At 44.0% G+C, this 15,285-nt stretch overlaps 1 protein-coding gene across 1 annotated transcript in view; it reads left to right on the top strand.

The window, feature by feature from the left end:
* The window catches only part of RYR3 (ryanodine receptor 3), a 573,948-nt gene that overhangs the window by 436,599 nt on the left and 122,064 nt on the right, over positions 1-15,285 (top strand). Inside the window, exons 44-46 of the mRNA XM_040227012.1 lie at positions 5,090-5,270; positions 6,476-6,584; positions 9,459-9,579. Of these exons, the coding sequence (XP_040082946.1) occupies positions 5,090-5,270; positions 6,476-6,584; positions 9,459-9,579 (411 nt within the window). The remainder of the gene's footprint in view (positions 1-5,089; positions 5,271-6,475; positions 6,585-9,458; positions 9,580-15,285) is intronic.

Genomic DNA, 15,285 nt, shown 5'->3' on the forward strand with positions numbered 1-15,285 from the left:
GGGAGAGCATACTGAGAGGCGCTGAGCTGGGAGCCAGAAACCTTGTAGGGTATGACATTTATATCTCAATAATGCTGAAAAAAAGGTCTTTTAGGATCAAGAATACAAATTTAGCATGTTAGCTTTGAAGGGCATAGTAGGTACAGATGCTTAAAAGAATCAGCTGGTTCTGTATTCATGTTTTTAGAGTCATAAAAAATGTAATAACCACTCTTCATTGTGATTGGCATTGATGACTGGGGATGGTTAAGATTAAAATGTCTAAGATTTTGTTCTTGTTGTCAAATTTATAATCCTAGAAAATGGACGGCCTCAGTTCTTGCAAACAATGGCTGATAATTGCATTGGTAATGCAGTGATGAATACTCACCCTCAGCATTCCATTTGATCCTTTCAAGCCTCTAAACGATATTAACAAGAGGCCTGAGCATACAGGGTTAGATAAGTCAGATATGGACCGTGTTCTCATTAAATACACAGTCTAGTAGGAAAAATGCTGATACCAAAACATTCATTAGTTACACTTGTGTACAATGCTTTAAGAAAGAAGATGGGGTGTTTTGGAGGATTAGATCCTCTGGAAATTTCAAGTTTAAGCTGATCCTCAAGGGCAAAATGGAGTTGCATAAGTCAAGGTTTTATGTCAAAGGAATGGAAAGGAAGAGAGCATTCTAAGCAAAAGAACTTAATAGGGATTGTGGTTAGAATCCAGACAGTAGGAAAAGCAATGGGCAATCATGACATTGTTATTAATCATTCCTGTAATGATAATGACTGCTTAGGGTTAAAATGGGGAGAATCATTCCATTTCCATCTAACTTCTCAGGAACATTGAAAACAAGGTGGTAATACGAAGGCAGTGTTGAGAGACTTTGAAGAGAAGCTCTGAACGTGCACAGTTATTAAGCTTATTATTCATTTGGAACTCCAGCAAAAACGCTGTTATAAGCCCATGGACAAAACTAGTTTACCTCAGATCTCTCTCTCCCTTGAAAAATGCCCTCAAGATCAGTATTCCTCTTCCCCCTGGGGATTTGGTTGGCAGCCCAGCTTACTGAGCTACAGGTAATTAGAAGAGACTGTTCTCTTCTAAGCAGACCAAACTTTCTACCTTGCGAAACCTTCAGAAATGCTTTTCCTTGGTCCCCTCTCCAACTAGCATCAATGGTTGCACTTCAGTTCCTTCCTCTTGCACAGTCCTCTCTGCATCCCCCACGGATGACCAATACCCAGTGATCAAGCTATAGCTTCCTGAGTCCACTGTACCAACCAACCTAATTAGCTTAGATCTGGCATCTGGTCCCATCACTTCATGGCAAATTGATGAGGAAAAAATGGAAACAGTGAGAGACTTTATTTTGGGGGGCTCCAAAATCACTGCAAATGGTGACTGAAGCCATGAAATTAAAAGATGCTTACTCCTTGGAAGAAAAGCTATGACCAACCAAGATAGCATGTTAAGAAGCAGAGACATTACTTTGCCAACGAAAGTCCATCTAGTCAAAGCTACGGTTTTTTCCAGTAGTCATTTATAGATATGAGAGTTGGTCTATAAAGAAAGCTGAGCATTGAAGAATTGATGCTTTTGAAGTGTGGCATTGGAGAAGACTCTTGAGAGTCCCTTGGACTGCAAGGAGATCCAACCAGTCCATCCTAAAGGAAATCAGTCCTGAATATTCATAGGAAGGACTGATGCTAAAGCTGAAACTCCAATACTTTGGCCACCTGATGTGAAGAACTGACTTATTGGAAAAGACCCTGGTGCTGGGACAGATTGAAGGCAGGAGGAGAAGCGGATGACAGAGGATGAGATGGTTGGATGGCATCACTGACTTGATGGGCATGAGTTTGAGCAAGCTTCAGGAGTTGGTGATGGACAGGAAGCCTGGTGTGCTGCAGTCCATGGGGCTGTAAAGAGTCGGACACGACTGAGCAACTGAACTGAAGACATAAGATTCAGATAAAATAAGGCTACCTTGGCAAATGAATTTTAATAGCATACTCAGTACAGAACTCACAGTCTTAATTCTTTAAATCCTTTTGGACATTGTGGTCCCCATTCCATGAAACTTCCTGACACTGATCACTTTGGAAAGAACAAAGTTAATTTCAGCATACTGGTTAAGACAAGGGTTGACCCATAAGTGTTTCCATTCTGAGAACTGAAAAAATCTGAGCACAGTGTTTAAATAAGCTTGACTAACAGGGTTGAGTTTTTTTCTCCATTTTTGACACTTAAAATGTCAAAGTTTTAGCTTCATTATTCTTGTAATAGGAAATGACAACTGGGAGTGTAGATATATGTGCTACCTGATAGGTGTTGAGGGCCGACAATATTTGAAGTCATCAACTGTGGGTTACATCTATAACTAAAAATACTTGCTTTCAAATATACTGATTCTCCAGGTGCTTTTCTTTAAGTATCCCTCTGTGAATAAACTCTATCATGTATAATTGCTAGGTTGACCTCATGGAAAACATATCCTTAGAACTAGCGTCACTTCTTTATCTGAACTCCTCTTATAAACAGTACAATGTCAACCTCCCCTTGGGTTCCTTTCCTTCCTGATTCTTTCCACCGTATCATTATTGTGACTATATTACCCTTTTGGCTTCTCCTGAGAATTTTCTTCACATGGATTCTGGCTTAGTTAAAAACAAATTCTGTTTTGATACTCTATTAGACGAAACTTGAAGAAAAACTTCTTTACAAAAAAATTTAGTCTCTTCTTGAAGGATTGAGCTATAAAATAGTGAATGCATGCTGATGGGCTGTGTAAATTCAGTTTAATGAAACTCTATTCTGAATCTAATTACACAGTTGTAAAACTTATGTTGGTGTATACTTAACAATCTTGAATTTTACCTGTGGTATAGAAGGTCAAGTGATAAAAAGGATGTCAGCAGGCCACGCTTAGACCAGGAATACTGGTAGACTGTCCAGGGCTGTGAGACACAGCAGTGTGTTCACATGTGAGTTTGAGTGGGCACAAGTTAATTTCAAGTATTTGGAAGCAAGCTCAGCCCTTCTAATGCTGTGGACATGATGGAAGAAATCTCTGCACATGAGTAAGACTAATAGACTCGCCCTAAAACTAGAAGAGTCACAAGTATCTCAACAGGGCAAATGAGACTCGGTGAGCTGGTGCAGTGTGCCTGCTCACACAGGGATTTGCTAAAATTCTGGAGGAAAAGCCAGGCTTTATGGGTTCCCATGCTAATGCACCGCTTTAAGTTGATTCATAAAACTGTTCATTACACAGAACTTAAGCTCTTGTGATAGTTTTAAAAAACATCTATAAATTCTTCCTTGTACCTCCCTCCAAAAGATGGAGCCTACTTCTTCTGCCTTCGAGTGAGAACTGGATTCAGTGAACCACTTCTCCTGAGTAGGATATAGCAGAAGTGACAGTATGTGACAAGGTTGTAAAAGGTATTCAGCTTTTCCCTGACGCTCTCTCTTGGATCCTTTGTTCTGTGGAAAGCCAGCTGGCATGTCATGAGAACACTCAAGCAGCCCTATGAAGAGGTCTCATGGTGAGGAGCTGAAGCCTCCTGCTCACAGCCATGTGAGTAAGCATGGAAGCTGATACTCCATGTCCAGTCAAGCCTTCAGAAGACAGCAGCCCTGGCTGACATTTTTACCGCAGCCTCATGGGAGATCCCGAGCCAGGGCTGCCTCGCTTAGTCACTCCCAAATTCCTGAACTACAAAAGCTATGAGATAATAGTTAGTCTTAGCCTGTTAAGATTGAAGATAATTTTTAATGCAAGGATAAATAATTAATACAACAGCATATCAAGATGCAACCTCTGTTATAGAATTGAATCCTCCAATAATATCTAGTAATTTCATAAAAATATTTTTCTTCAGGTTTCATCCAGTACACAGTGTCAAAAAGCCTTGTCTTTGAGGTTTGGCCCAGAGGTGAATTCTCAGACGCAAGTTAAGGTTTCGTGTGAGACACTGAGACACAAAGTATGTGCCAGGAAATTGTCTGAACAAGCTGTAAAACTACTTTGGATTGTAAAACTGACTCTGAGAAGCATTAGCGATCCCTGTCCACATGTGACGGTTCACTGCTTAATCACTTCTTTGGGAAGTGATACCCTGTCTTGGTTATCTACGGTTTCTTCCAAAGAGAAATACCAGCAAATACAGTCATCCAATCTTTAGCTCCCCACAGAGCAATTCTAAGAATAACCAAGACAACTTTACCAAGTAGATTCTTACCCAGATAAATGATTTCAGAAATGCCTTGAGGTCCATCCCCGAGAGTTTCCCTGGTGGCCCAGACAGTTAAGAATCTGTCTGCAATGCAGGAGACTCGGGTTGGATCCCTGGGTTGGGAAGATCCCCTGGAGAAGGAAATGGCAACCCACTCCGTATTCTTGCCTGGAAATCCCATGATACAGAGGAACCTGGCAGGCTACAGGCCATGGGGTCGCAAAGAGTCAGACACAGCTGAGCAACTAACACTGTCATCCCCAAGAGAGACCTACCCCAGAGAGAAGAGCTGAGGCATGTCACCTCTCCAGATGCTAACTGAAACACACCAGCTTGAGCTACCCTGTTACTTCATCTCAAGGAAGCAAGGAAATGCCTATTAAGCACCCCAAGGGAGTTAATAAGACATAAAGGTCCTTTATTCTCTAAGTCACTGGTGAATTAATCAGTAATCCATGGTAGATGCAGTCGTGTATTTCTTGCCCTCTGAAGACCTAAATATAGTGAAGTAATGTGAACAGCATAAAATCCTGCACTGAGAAGCAAGACTCTATTCTAATACTGGTTAATTGTAATACTTCAGATAAATAGATTCTGACCTAATTTATCAAAGCTTTCTCTGCACCAGTATTACCTACTAATCTTAAGAGTATGTGACAAGCTAAATCAAAACTGTTCTTCTAGCCTTATCAATTAGAAATCATTTCTGGGCAACTTCATCAGCAGTCCAGTGATTAGGACTCCACGCTTTCACTGCAGGGAACACAGGTTCAATTCCTGGTTGGGAAACTAAAGTCCTGTAAGTCACATGGCAGGGCCGAAAAAATGCAATCAGTCCTGAGGTTGTCCCTCTTTCCCTTAGGTGAAAGTGTGGAAGAAAATGCTAGTGTGGTGGTCAAGCTGCTCATCAGACGTCCCGAGTGCTTCGGCCCCGCCCTGCGGGGTGAAGGAGGAAACGGTCTGTTGGCGGCCATGCAAGGCGCCATTAAGATCTCCGAGAACCCAGCCCTCGACCTCCCCTCACAGGGCTACAAGAGGGAAGTGTAAGTGAATAGAACTGCCTTCCCGCCTACGTATGGTTGGTGAGCCCCCCAGTATTCTCAGTACACGCATGGTAAAGCAAGTGTCAATAACCTCTCCCTGGTGGAAGCAGCCCAGGCTCTTTACAGCTGTTGCTCAAACAGCTTAGATCACTTTGTGAGCTTGTCATCTTGACTCTCCCAGTAAGCCTCGTGATCAGTCCTGTCTTCCCTGCCTTCCCTTTCCCCTGCTCCAGTCAGGTCCGTCGGCAAATCCAGAAGTTGCAAGCTCAGGCCCCACCACACCCCACCCCCATACCTCCCCGCGGCATCCCCACCAGAGGAAACTGTGTCTAGGCTAAGAGGTCTGGACCAACAGGCTCCAGTCACTGTCTAACTCCAGCCCGTCCCCTTCAGTATTCAAACCCCCTACGTTTGAGTGAGAACTGGATTCAGTGAACCACTGTTTCACCTCATACCTCTCATACTTTTAAAAAGAAGGAGCAACTTCCACTTCCTCTTCTGAAAGTGTCTGATTTGATTCTTGAGGTAAAAAGAAAGCTGCAGAATGTGAAAAATCACAGCTCTACTAATCTTGGAATTTCACAGTTAAAGATATAGTTAGTACATTATCGGCCTTGTGACCATTTCCCTTTTATCACCGCCTCTAGATTAGACCCCAGAATCTAGAGAAGGGATATAACTCAGCCTAGCTTGGGATATAACTCCAGCCAGGGCCTCTTTTTCCTTCTTTTTTTTCTATGGTCATCATTTCTGGTAGGTGATCTGGTAGAGTTAGAACCCAAAACATAAGCTGTCCCAACTTCCTCATGTAACGTGAGAAAAACTGAGGCCCAGAGTCATATAGCTTCTTAGCATCAGAGCCAGGGCCTGAACTTGGCCTTCCTGACTCCTATCCAATGAGCTTTCCATGTCTGCCTAGCAGGAAAATGATGGAAGGGCTGGTAGACGTTTGGGGGCCACAGCGCTGCTCCGTGAGTGTGTGTAGTCTGCATGACCCACTCACGGCAGTTCAGTTCACGGGAATATGTCTGGGTCATTTGAGCTTGCTGAGTTAAACCACCTCATCTGGGCGGAGAGAAAGAGTCCAGTGGAAAGGATGTGTGATGCCCAGGGTGAGCAGAGAAAGTGTTTCCATATCGTGTCTCGAACATGGTGCCACCTGCATGGCTTCCTTACGGCTCCGTGTGTCGCTTCTGTCTCAGCAGCACAGAGGACGATGAAGATGAAGAAGAGATTGTGCACATGGGCAACGCAATCATGTCATTTTATTCGGCTCTTATAGACCTGCTGGGCCGCTGTGCTCCTGAGATGCACGTAAGTGATGAGCGCCCAGAGAGCAGCTTTGAGGGGCTTGACTCGGGAACGTGGTAGATTTCGTGAAGGTCATTTCTTCTTCTGTCCCTGCCACGTGTGAACGTGCCTTTCTCTCTGTTCCTTCTAGCCAGAATCAAAAGTAGTTTCTGCCTCTGGTACCTGATTCTACAGCTTTCTGAGGAATGACTCCTGGGAAACTCTCTGTGTTGTCTGATTTCTCTGTAACCCTAGTAGGGCATATCTGCTACGTATTCTTGTCTCAGAAGCCTTCAAAACTTACACTTCCATGTGACGAACTTGATTTCATGGTTGTCTCTGTCAGGACACCCCACGTGGAAAATCCTTTCTTGATGACCATGATGTTAGGCGTCAGGAAGGTAGTCACGATTCGTGTTTGATTATTTGCCAGCGGTAAGCTTTGCAGACATACTGGAAAAGATGATTCTATTTGTATGAGATTTCTCAAACATTCAGTTTCAAACTGAATTTGTGGATTCAAAGTTGTGTTTTCACCTTCCCTTTTTCATCTCTTCTGGGGGTGGAGACACATACTGGCCTTATTTCTCATAAAGTCTCACATTATTAAGTGAGAGAGGAAATAATCGCTGCTTGTAAGAAAACAGAAAACATAGCTTCTTGCATTTTAAAAGTACTTGGTAACTGCTTAATAGAACTTTGTTCATCCAGGGCTCAGGTGCTCTCTCCACAGTGTTCACGGCATTTGGATTATGCCAGTGTCTCCTAAAAGTACTTGCAATGCAGACTGCTGCTGCTGCTGCTGCTGCTGCTAAGCCACGTCAGTCATGTCCGACTCTGTGCAACCCTATAGACGGCAGCCCACCAGGCTCCCCCGTCCCTGGGGTTCTCCAGGCAGGAACACTGGAGTGGGTTGCCATTTCCTTCTCCAATGCATGAAAGTGAAAAGTGAAAGTGAAGTCGCTCAGTCGTGTCTGACTCCTAGCGACCCCATGGACTGCAGCCCACCAGGCTCATCCACCCATGGAATTTTCCAGGCAAGAGTACTGGAGTGGGGTGCAATGCAGACTAGGGTGATATGAATAGTGGTTTCTGGTATTGATGAGGTTATATATTTGGTCACAGCCATGATAACAGTGGATATGTTGCATTTAATGCTAATGAAAAAATAGCATTGATTTAAGTAATAGCTTTCAAATTTTTTTGACCAAAAAAATTATTTTGATCATAGTAAGAAATTTTGGCTTGGCAAACAAGATCATTTGGGTTTTTCTGTAACAAGTTTTTCCAAACAAACTTGTTGACCAACATGATATCATTTACATTGCAACCTATATACATATGTTCCAGACACAAAACTTATCCTTGCTATGGATAATGCATTCTAATAGTTTCTACTCTGTTCCAATATATTTCATGTTTTTAATGCTGGTGACAATCCACTAACTGATTTTACAACCCACTAGTTGGTCAAGACTATAGTTTGAAAGATACTGCGTTAAAGCATTCACTCTTATCTTTCTTCCTGTATGTCATGTATTATCTACTTAACAATGTAGCCTGTTTGGAAATCCATCTACAAGTGTTTAGGGGAACTGTTCCAGTATGGAAGAATCTAGGGTAAAAGTATTGTGTGCTTTTGTGACCCCATAAACTGTAGCCCACCAGGCTCCTCTGTCCATAAGATTTTCTAGGCAAGAGTACTGGAGTGTGTTGCCATTTCCTTCTCCAAAAAAGTACTGTAGAGAAAAGAAAATCTAAATCTTCAAAGGGGAGGCTGATCGGAATTCTTAACTTGTAATAGTTTCTAGTTCCTATGGTGGAACTAGCAGCTTACCCACATAGGCCCATCCTTCCATTTCTGTGCTGTTAAACAAATAAAGGAAAATGAAAGGGAGCTAGGGGAATTCTCAGGTGTCCTTCTGTCTTAGAGTGGGGGGCCAGTTCCCTTGATCGCCTGTCATCTCTTCACAAAGCAGGTTACACAGTTTGCCTAGTCCCAGGAAGACTGGCCGCATGGGATAGCTAAACCCTCAGAGCCCCACCTGGGAGTTTCTTCCTTGCTTACTGCCCCTCAGATTCAACCTCATAAACACACACATGCTTCTCCCCTGACCCCTCCCGTGTGAGGAAGGGGAAGGGGTGATGCAGTCGTCACTCACAGCTGCCCCTGTGCTCACAGCTAGGGTCTCACATAGGTGTCCCCCTGTCTCTTGTGTCCCAGCATGTCACCCAGCTACCTCCTAGGTACGCTCAGTCCTGAGCTCATGACACTTCCATTGCCAGCGAAGAGCCTGTGCCCAAAAGCGTGCCTGCTGCCCCCATATCCGGGAGGATGTGGCTGTGTACATGCCCGCCGTGGCCGTAAGAATCAGGTTACCCATTCCCAAATAACTCCCTTGAGATGCTGGAGCTCTCTCTGACATCATCTATACTCCTCTTGTTGCCCCTATTCCCAGCATTAATCAAACTTTTTTAGGAAAGCAAAACACCTAAGCCATGTCTACACTGAGCAGAATTCCAGGGTCTGGAATCATGGCCACATTGTCACCACACTTGCCATAGCTGCCTAGAGCTCCCAGGACTGCAGTCACACTGAGACTCAACAACAGGCTGCCTTCACTGCTGAGACTGCACGACTGTTGCTCTCACAGCAAAGGAAGCCCCTTGCCCTTCTTGGCCAGTGTTATTCCCTCAGTAGCACCTCTTCTAGAAAATCAAGATAAAGCGCTTCTTTTTCCCTGTGGCCACCCATGTCTAGAACAATTAGGAAGAGAAAGAAGTGTACCCATCCCATCCTCCCACAAGGGGAATCATTTTACGGCCCAGGGTTTGAAGGTGGGGTGGAGTGGGCATATGGGAACCTCATTTATCTTACTGTCCAACCCTACCTTGCAGCTTATCCAGACAGGGAAGGGAGAAGCCATCCGGATCAGGTCCATCCTGCGCTCCCTGGTTCCCACTGAGGACTTGGTTGGAATCATCAGCATCCCCTTGAAACTGCCTTCCCTGAACAAAGGTAAGGGAATGGCTGAAGACTGAGTCCTGCTGGCCTCCCCAGGGCCACCCGCTCGCAGCAGGACCCTGTGTGCAGAGCAGGGATCTTCCCTGCTTCCTACTGCAGGGCAGGCTTCACAGGGACAGAATCTTGCTCTCTTTCTGGCGGTGAGGAGTTCTCTCCTCCCAGCTCCAGCTGGCTGCTTGTCTCCTCTGCTCCTTTGGGTTGAGACTTCCCTACTCCGTATCCTATAAATACGGCTAGCCCAAACCTCACTGTCTTCTGAACTCCAGTCGTCTGGAGGGAGGCTGATGGACTGGGACCAACAGGAGCTCTCCCCAAAGCTCCCATCTCCTTTGCCTCTGTGCCCCGAAACTGTGCAGCCAGCTGGGGCAATGGAAGGCTAGGGTCTGCCCCAGGCTCCCTTGGCCATAGTGCTATGCACCTCACGGCCATGGACCATAAAGAGGCTTCTCCCACCGCTTCTCCTGACATTGGGCATCAGTCTGTGTTAACCTTACAAAACTTATACTCTCCCAAAAACACAGAGGCTCTCCATGTCACTGCACCTTCTATGCAGTTAGTTTCCCCTGGCTGATGGAAAAGTTGAGAAGATAGCATGATGCTGCTGCAGCGTTTCGCAAACTGGTGTTCCGCGAGACATTTTGGTAAAGGATGCTGATTGCTGTACATGTTAACAAGGGGTTTGGAGTCAAATACGTTTGGGAAATCCTGGGATATACCACATTTTTCTGTGTTTATTGGGATATAACTGACATATACTGTTGTATAAGTTTAAGATGTACAGTGTGATGATTTGATATGTTTATCAAAATTAAGTAAATGCATGCTTCACCTTGCATAGTTATCATTTGTTGCTGTTATGGTGAGAACATTTAAGTTCTACTCTCAAAGTAACTCTCGAGTATACAATACAGCGTTGTTAACTATGGTCACCATGCTGTACATTAGATTCCCCCAAACTTACTCATCTTATAACTGAAAGTTTGTACCCTTTGGCCAACACCTTCCATTTCCCTCCCTTCCCCCAACATGTAGTAACCATCAATCTACTCTCACCTTCTGTGAGTTCGATTATTATGAGTTCAATATATGAGTGAGCTCATACAATGTTTGTCCTTCTCTAACTTCTTTCACTCAGCATTATATCCTCAAGGCCCATCCATTTGCTACACAGGGCAGGATTTCCTTCTTTTATAGCTGAACGGTGTTACTCTCTGTGTGTCTGTGTGTGTCCTTATGTCCCACATTTTCTCTATCCATCTATCTGTGGACACTTAGACTATTTTTTCCTATGTGTTAGCTATTGTGAGTGATGCCACAATCAACATAAGGACGCAGATACCTCTTGAAGATACCGATTTTGTTTCCTTTGGCTATATATCCAGAAGTGGGATTGCTGGATCATTTGGTTGTTCTGTTGGTGATTTTGAGGAAACTCAACACTTTTTCCATGGTGGCTGCACAATGTATATTCCCACCAACAACAAGGGTTCCCTTTTCTCCTTATCCTTGCCAACATTTTTTATCCTTTGTTTTTTTTTTTTTTTTAATAATCATTCTGATGGGTGTGAGGTGATATGTCTTTGTGGTTTTGATTTGCATTTCTCTGATGGTGAGTGATGTTAAGCATCTCTTCATGTATCTGTTGGCCATTTGTATGTCTTTGGAAAATATCTGTTTGTGTCCTTTGCCCATTTTAAATCAGATCATTTGTTTTTGTTGTTGAGTTTTTGAGTTCCTTATATATTTTGGATATTAACTCCTTATTAGATATATGATTTTCAAATATATTATTGCATTCTGTAAGTTGCCTTCTCATATTGTTGATTGTTTCTTTTGCTATGCAAAAACTCATTAGCTTAATTTGTTCCACTTGTTGATTTTTACTTTTGGTGTCATATATCCAGAAAAATCATTGCCAAAACCCTATCAAGGAGCTTACCCACTGTGTTTCCTTCTAGGAATTTTAGTTTCTATTCTTACATTTAAGTCTTTAATCTATTTCTAGTCAACTTTTGTGATAAACTTTTGTGTAAGATTGGAATCCAGATTCTCTTCGTCTGATTTTAGACAATTTTATTATAATGTGTCTTCGAGAAGATGGTTTTGGATTGAAATTTGAGGGTGATTTATTAGTTTTATAAACTTGGATGTCCAATATCTCCTCAGGTTTGGGAAATTCTCAGCTATTATGTCTTTAAAATAAGCTCTCTGCTTCTTTATTCCTCTTTTCTCCTGGACTCCAGTGATAGGTAAATTATTTCTCTTAATGGTATCCCTTAAACCCTGTAGACTTCTTCATTCTTTTTCATTCTTTTTTCTGTTTGTTCTGCTTACTGAATAATTTCAGATGATTTGTCTCTAAGTTCACTGATTCTTCTGCTTGGTCCAGAAGACGCTTGCTATTGAATTTTTCCATTTAGTCATTATATTCTTCAGCCCCAATATTTCTTTTCTGTTCTTTTTAACTTTTTTTTATGTTTTGTTCTATCACTTTGTTGAACTTATATTTTTGTTCTTGCTTTCTCTGTATCATTAATTTGTTTATCTGGATTCTCTTGTAGCTCTCTAAGCATCTTTAGAATAACTATTTAAAATTCTTTGTCAGGCAATTCATGCATCGCTGTTTGTTTAGTTTCAGTTACTAGGCGTTTACTGTATTCTTTTTGTGGAACTTGTTTCTCCTGTTCTGCATGAGTCCTGTAGCCTTGCATAGGTATTGTGCATTTGAGGAAACAGTCACCTCTTCCAGGTTCTATGGACTGACTTTGATAAAGAAAGACCTTCGCCTTCAGGTGGGGCTCTTCTGGTATAGGAATGTAAGGCAACTTCAGGTCCAGACAGTACATGATGTCTTGTTGACTCGGGCCCCTGGGGTCAACAGTATTGACGACTTCATGGTCCTTGACCAGTGCTGCCTGGGGCTGCCCGTGACCGACAGGGCTGCGAGGTCCCTAAGCAGTGCTTCAGGTCTAGCAGCTAGGGACCAGGGCAGGCAGTGGTGGTGGTGGGCAGGGCCAGCGGTACACACACTCGCAGGGACCAGCTGCAGACCCACATGTAGTGGCAAGGGCAGGGCCAGCAGCAAAGGCCAGAGCCAGCTGTGGATACTCTGGCACGTGGGCAGACCCTGCTGGGTCTCACCTGGGTGCAGGTATGGCAGTGAAGGCCCAGAATCGGAGCTGGGCGGGCAGTGTGCTAGTGCACAGCTGGGGCGGTAACCCTGCAGCTGAAGGAGTCTAATGGTGCCTCGTGCTTGCACAATCACAGGGGCTGGGGCTGGCTGCTGGTGCGGATTCGGGGTTCTGGCTGTTGCTGGGGAGCAATGGGGAGAGAGTCAGGTGACTGGGCATCTGTGAACACACAAACCCGTGGGACAGAATCCCGTGAAATCTGGATTTTGTGGTGGCTGTGCTGGCTTTTGGTTTCTTCAGTGGCGAAAGCTGCTGGGTCCTCAGCAAGCAGGTCACTGGGAAACACAGACTCCTACTGTGTGGCTGATACTGGTCACCCCTGCCCTTCTTTCGTGTTCCTAGGTGTCTCTAGGCATCTCAGCCAGTCTCTGGGTGGGTGAAACCAAAGCTGGTCTTTCATGCAGTGCCCCAGAAGGCTCTGGAAACCAATCACACACCCTACTCTCACTAACTGGCAAAAGAAACTCTTTCTAGTTGAGTTTCCTTCTTGGCACTGAGCAGGGCCAGCCTGAAGAATGCAGGCAACATGAAGCCACCCTTCCCTCCCTTTTGTGCACTTACTCTCAGATATTTTATTCCACTTTATTCATTGCAAGGACTGATGCTGAAGCTGAAATTCCAGTATGTTGTCCACCTGATGCAAAGAGCCAGTTCACTGGAACAGACCCTGATGATGTGAAAGACTGAGGGAAGGAGGAGACGTGGGCAACAGAGGATGAGATGGTTGGATGGCATCACCGACTCAATGGCATGAGTTTGAGGAAACTCCTGGGGATAGTGAAGGACAGGGAAGCCCGGTGTGCCTCAGTCCGTGGAGTCACAAAGAGTCGGACACGACTGAGTGACTGAACAGCAAGTGTTGCCGCAGTTTATTAAGTGGGGCCCTCCCTGAGCTGTCCCTAAGCTGGTGTTGCCCATGGAGAGCCGGTCTCTGTGGGGAGGTCAAGGTTGTGGTCTCCTGCTCCCCCATCTTGGTGACGTCATTCTTGAATGTATCACATTTTATAACTTCATGAAGCCTCTGAGAAATCATGTGGTAAAGAAGATAAATGTTGATCTCAATGTTTCCCAAACTTTTTGAACACAGAATGCTCATTCATTTCAGTTCAGTTCAGTCACTCAGTTGTGTCCGACTCTTTGCCACCCCATGAATCGCAGCATGCCAGGCCCCCCTGTCCATCACCAACTCCCGGAGTTCACTCAGACTCATGTCCATCGAGTTGGTGATGCCATCCAGACATCTCATCCTCTGTCGTCCCCTTCTCCTCCTGCCCCCAATCCCTCCCAGCATCAGAGTCTTTTCCAATGAGTCAACTCTTCGCATGAGGTGGCCAAAGTACTGGAGTTTCAGCTTCAGCATCATTCCTTCCAAAGAAATCCCAGGGCTGACCTCCTTCAGAATGGACTGGTTGGATCTCCTTGCAGTCCAGGCCAGGCTTCAGCAATACATGAACCGTGAACTTCCAAATGTTCAAGCTGGTTTTAGAAAAGGCAGAGGAACCAGAGATCAAATTGCCAACATCTGCTGGATCATTGAAAAAGCAAGAGAGTTCCAGAAAAACATCTATTTCTGCTTTATTGACTATTCCAAAGCCTTTATGTGGGTCACAATACACTGTGGAAAATTCTGAAAGAGATGGGAAGACCAGACCACCTGACCTGCCTCTTGAGAAACCTATATGCAGGTCAGGAAGTAACGGTTAGAACTGGACATGAAACAACAGACTGGTTCCAAATAGGAAAAGGAGTATGTCAAGGATGTATATTGTCACCCTGCTTATTTAACTTATATGTAGAATGCTCATTAGTATCCAGTAAAAGGACTGTCTTCAGGATACTGGATGTTTGAGAGGTTAATTCAGCCTCCCCTGTTCATAAACAGCTCCCCCTAGTGCCCAGGGGAGGATACGCAGGCAGTGTCCTTGCTCTCCCAGAGTCCTGCATAGATGCCTGGGCTGAATTAGGTTTTGGGCTGGATAACACCAAATGTTTACAACTCTCAGGGTGCCTTATGAAGTACAGAATTTATATAAGCTGTGACTTTAGCTTGATCATTCCGGGGCTCTCTTGTCTAGTTTTTGGTCTTAACTAAATGGTAGGAAGACTTTTTCTTTTTTATCCCCTTTAGAGATCCTTTTTGTTCTCCACGTCAAGAAAATTTTTTTTTTCTTCATGGCATTTTCCTCACTTTATCTTTGACCCTTTTTTATTAAAATAAGGTTACAATTCTCGGATGATTTTCTGATCTGAATTTCACCTAAACCAGATAATATTCACTAAATACTGAAAGAGTATGTCCTCAGCGTTGTGCTATTTAGATTGCAATGCTTATAAGCATGACATACTTTTCAGTTTAATATGCCTTACATTTTTCTCCCTCCCTTTCTTATGTCATCATTGAACAAAGCAGTAAATCAAGCCCTGACTGCTGGCATTTGCTCACCAACCTCAAGCTCCCAATATGATATCGCTGAGCATAGAGTTGGACAGAGAATTCACATAGCACCCT

Source organism: Oryx dammah, unplaced genomic scaffold (assembly GCF_014754425.2).
Source record: "Oryx dammah isolate SB20612 unplaced genomic scaffold, SCBI_Odam_1.1 HiC_scaffold_26, whole genome shotgun sequence".
NCBI classification, from domain to species: Eukaryota; Metazoa; Chordata; class Mammalia; order Artiodactyla; family Bovidae; genus Oryx; species Oryx dammah.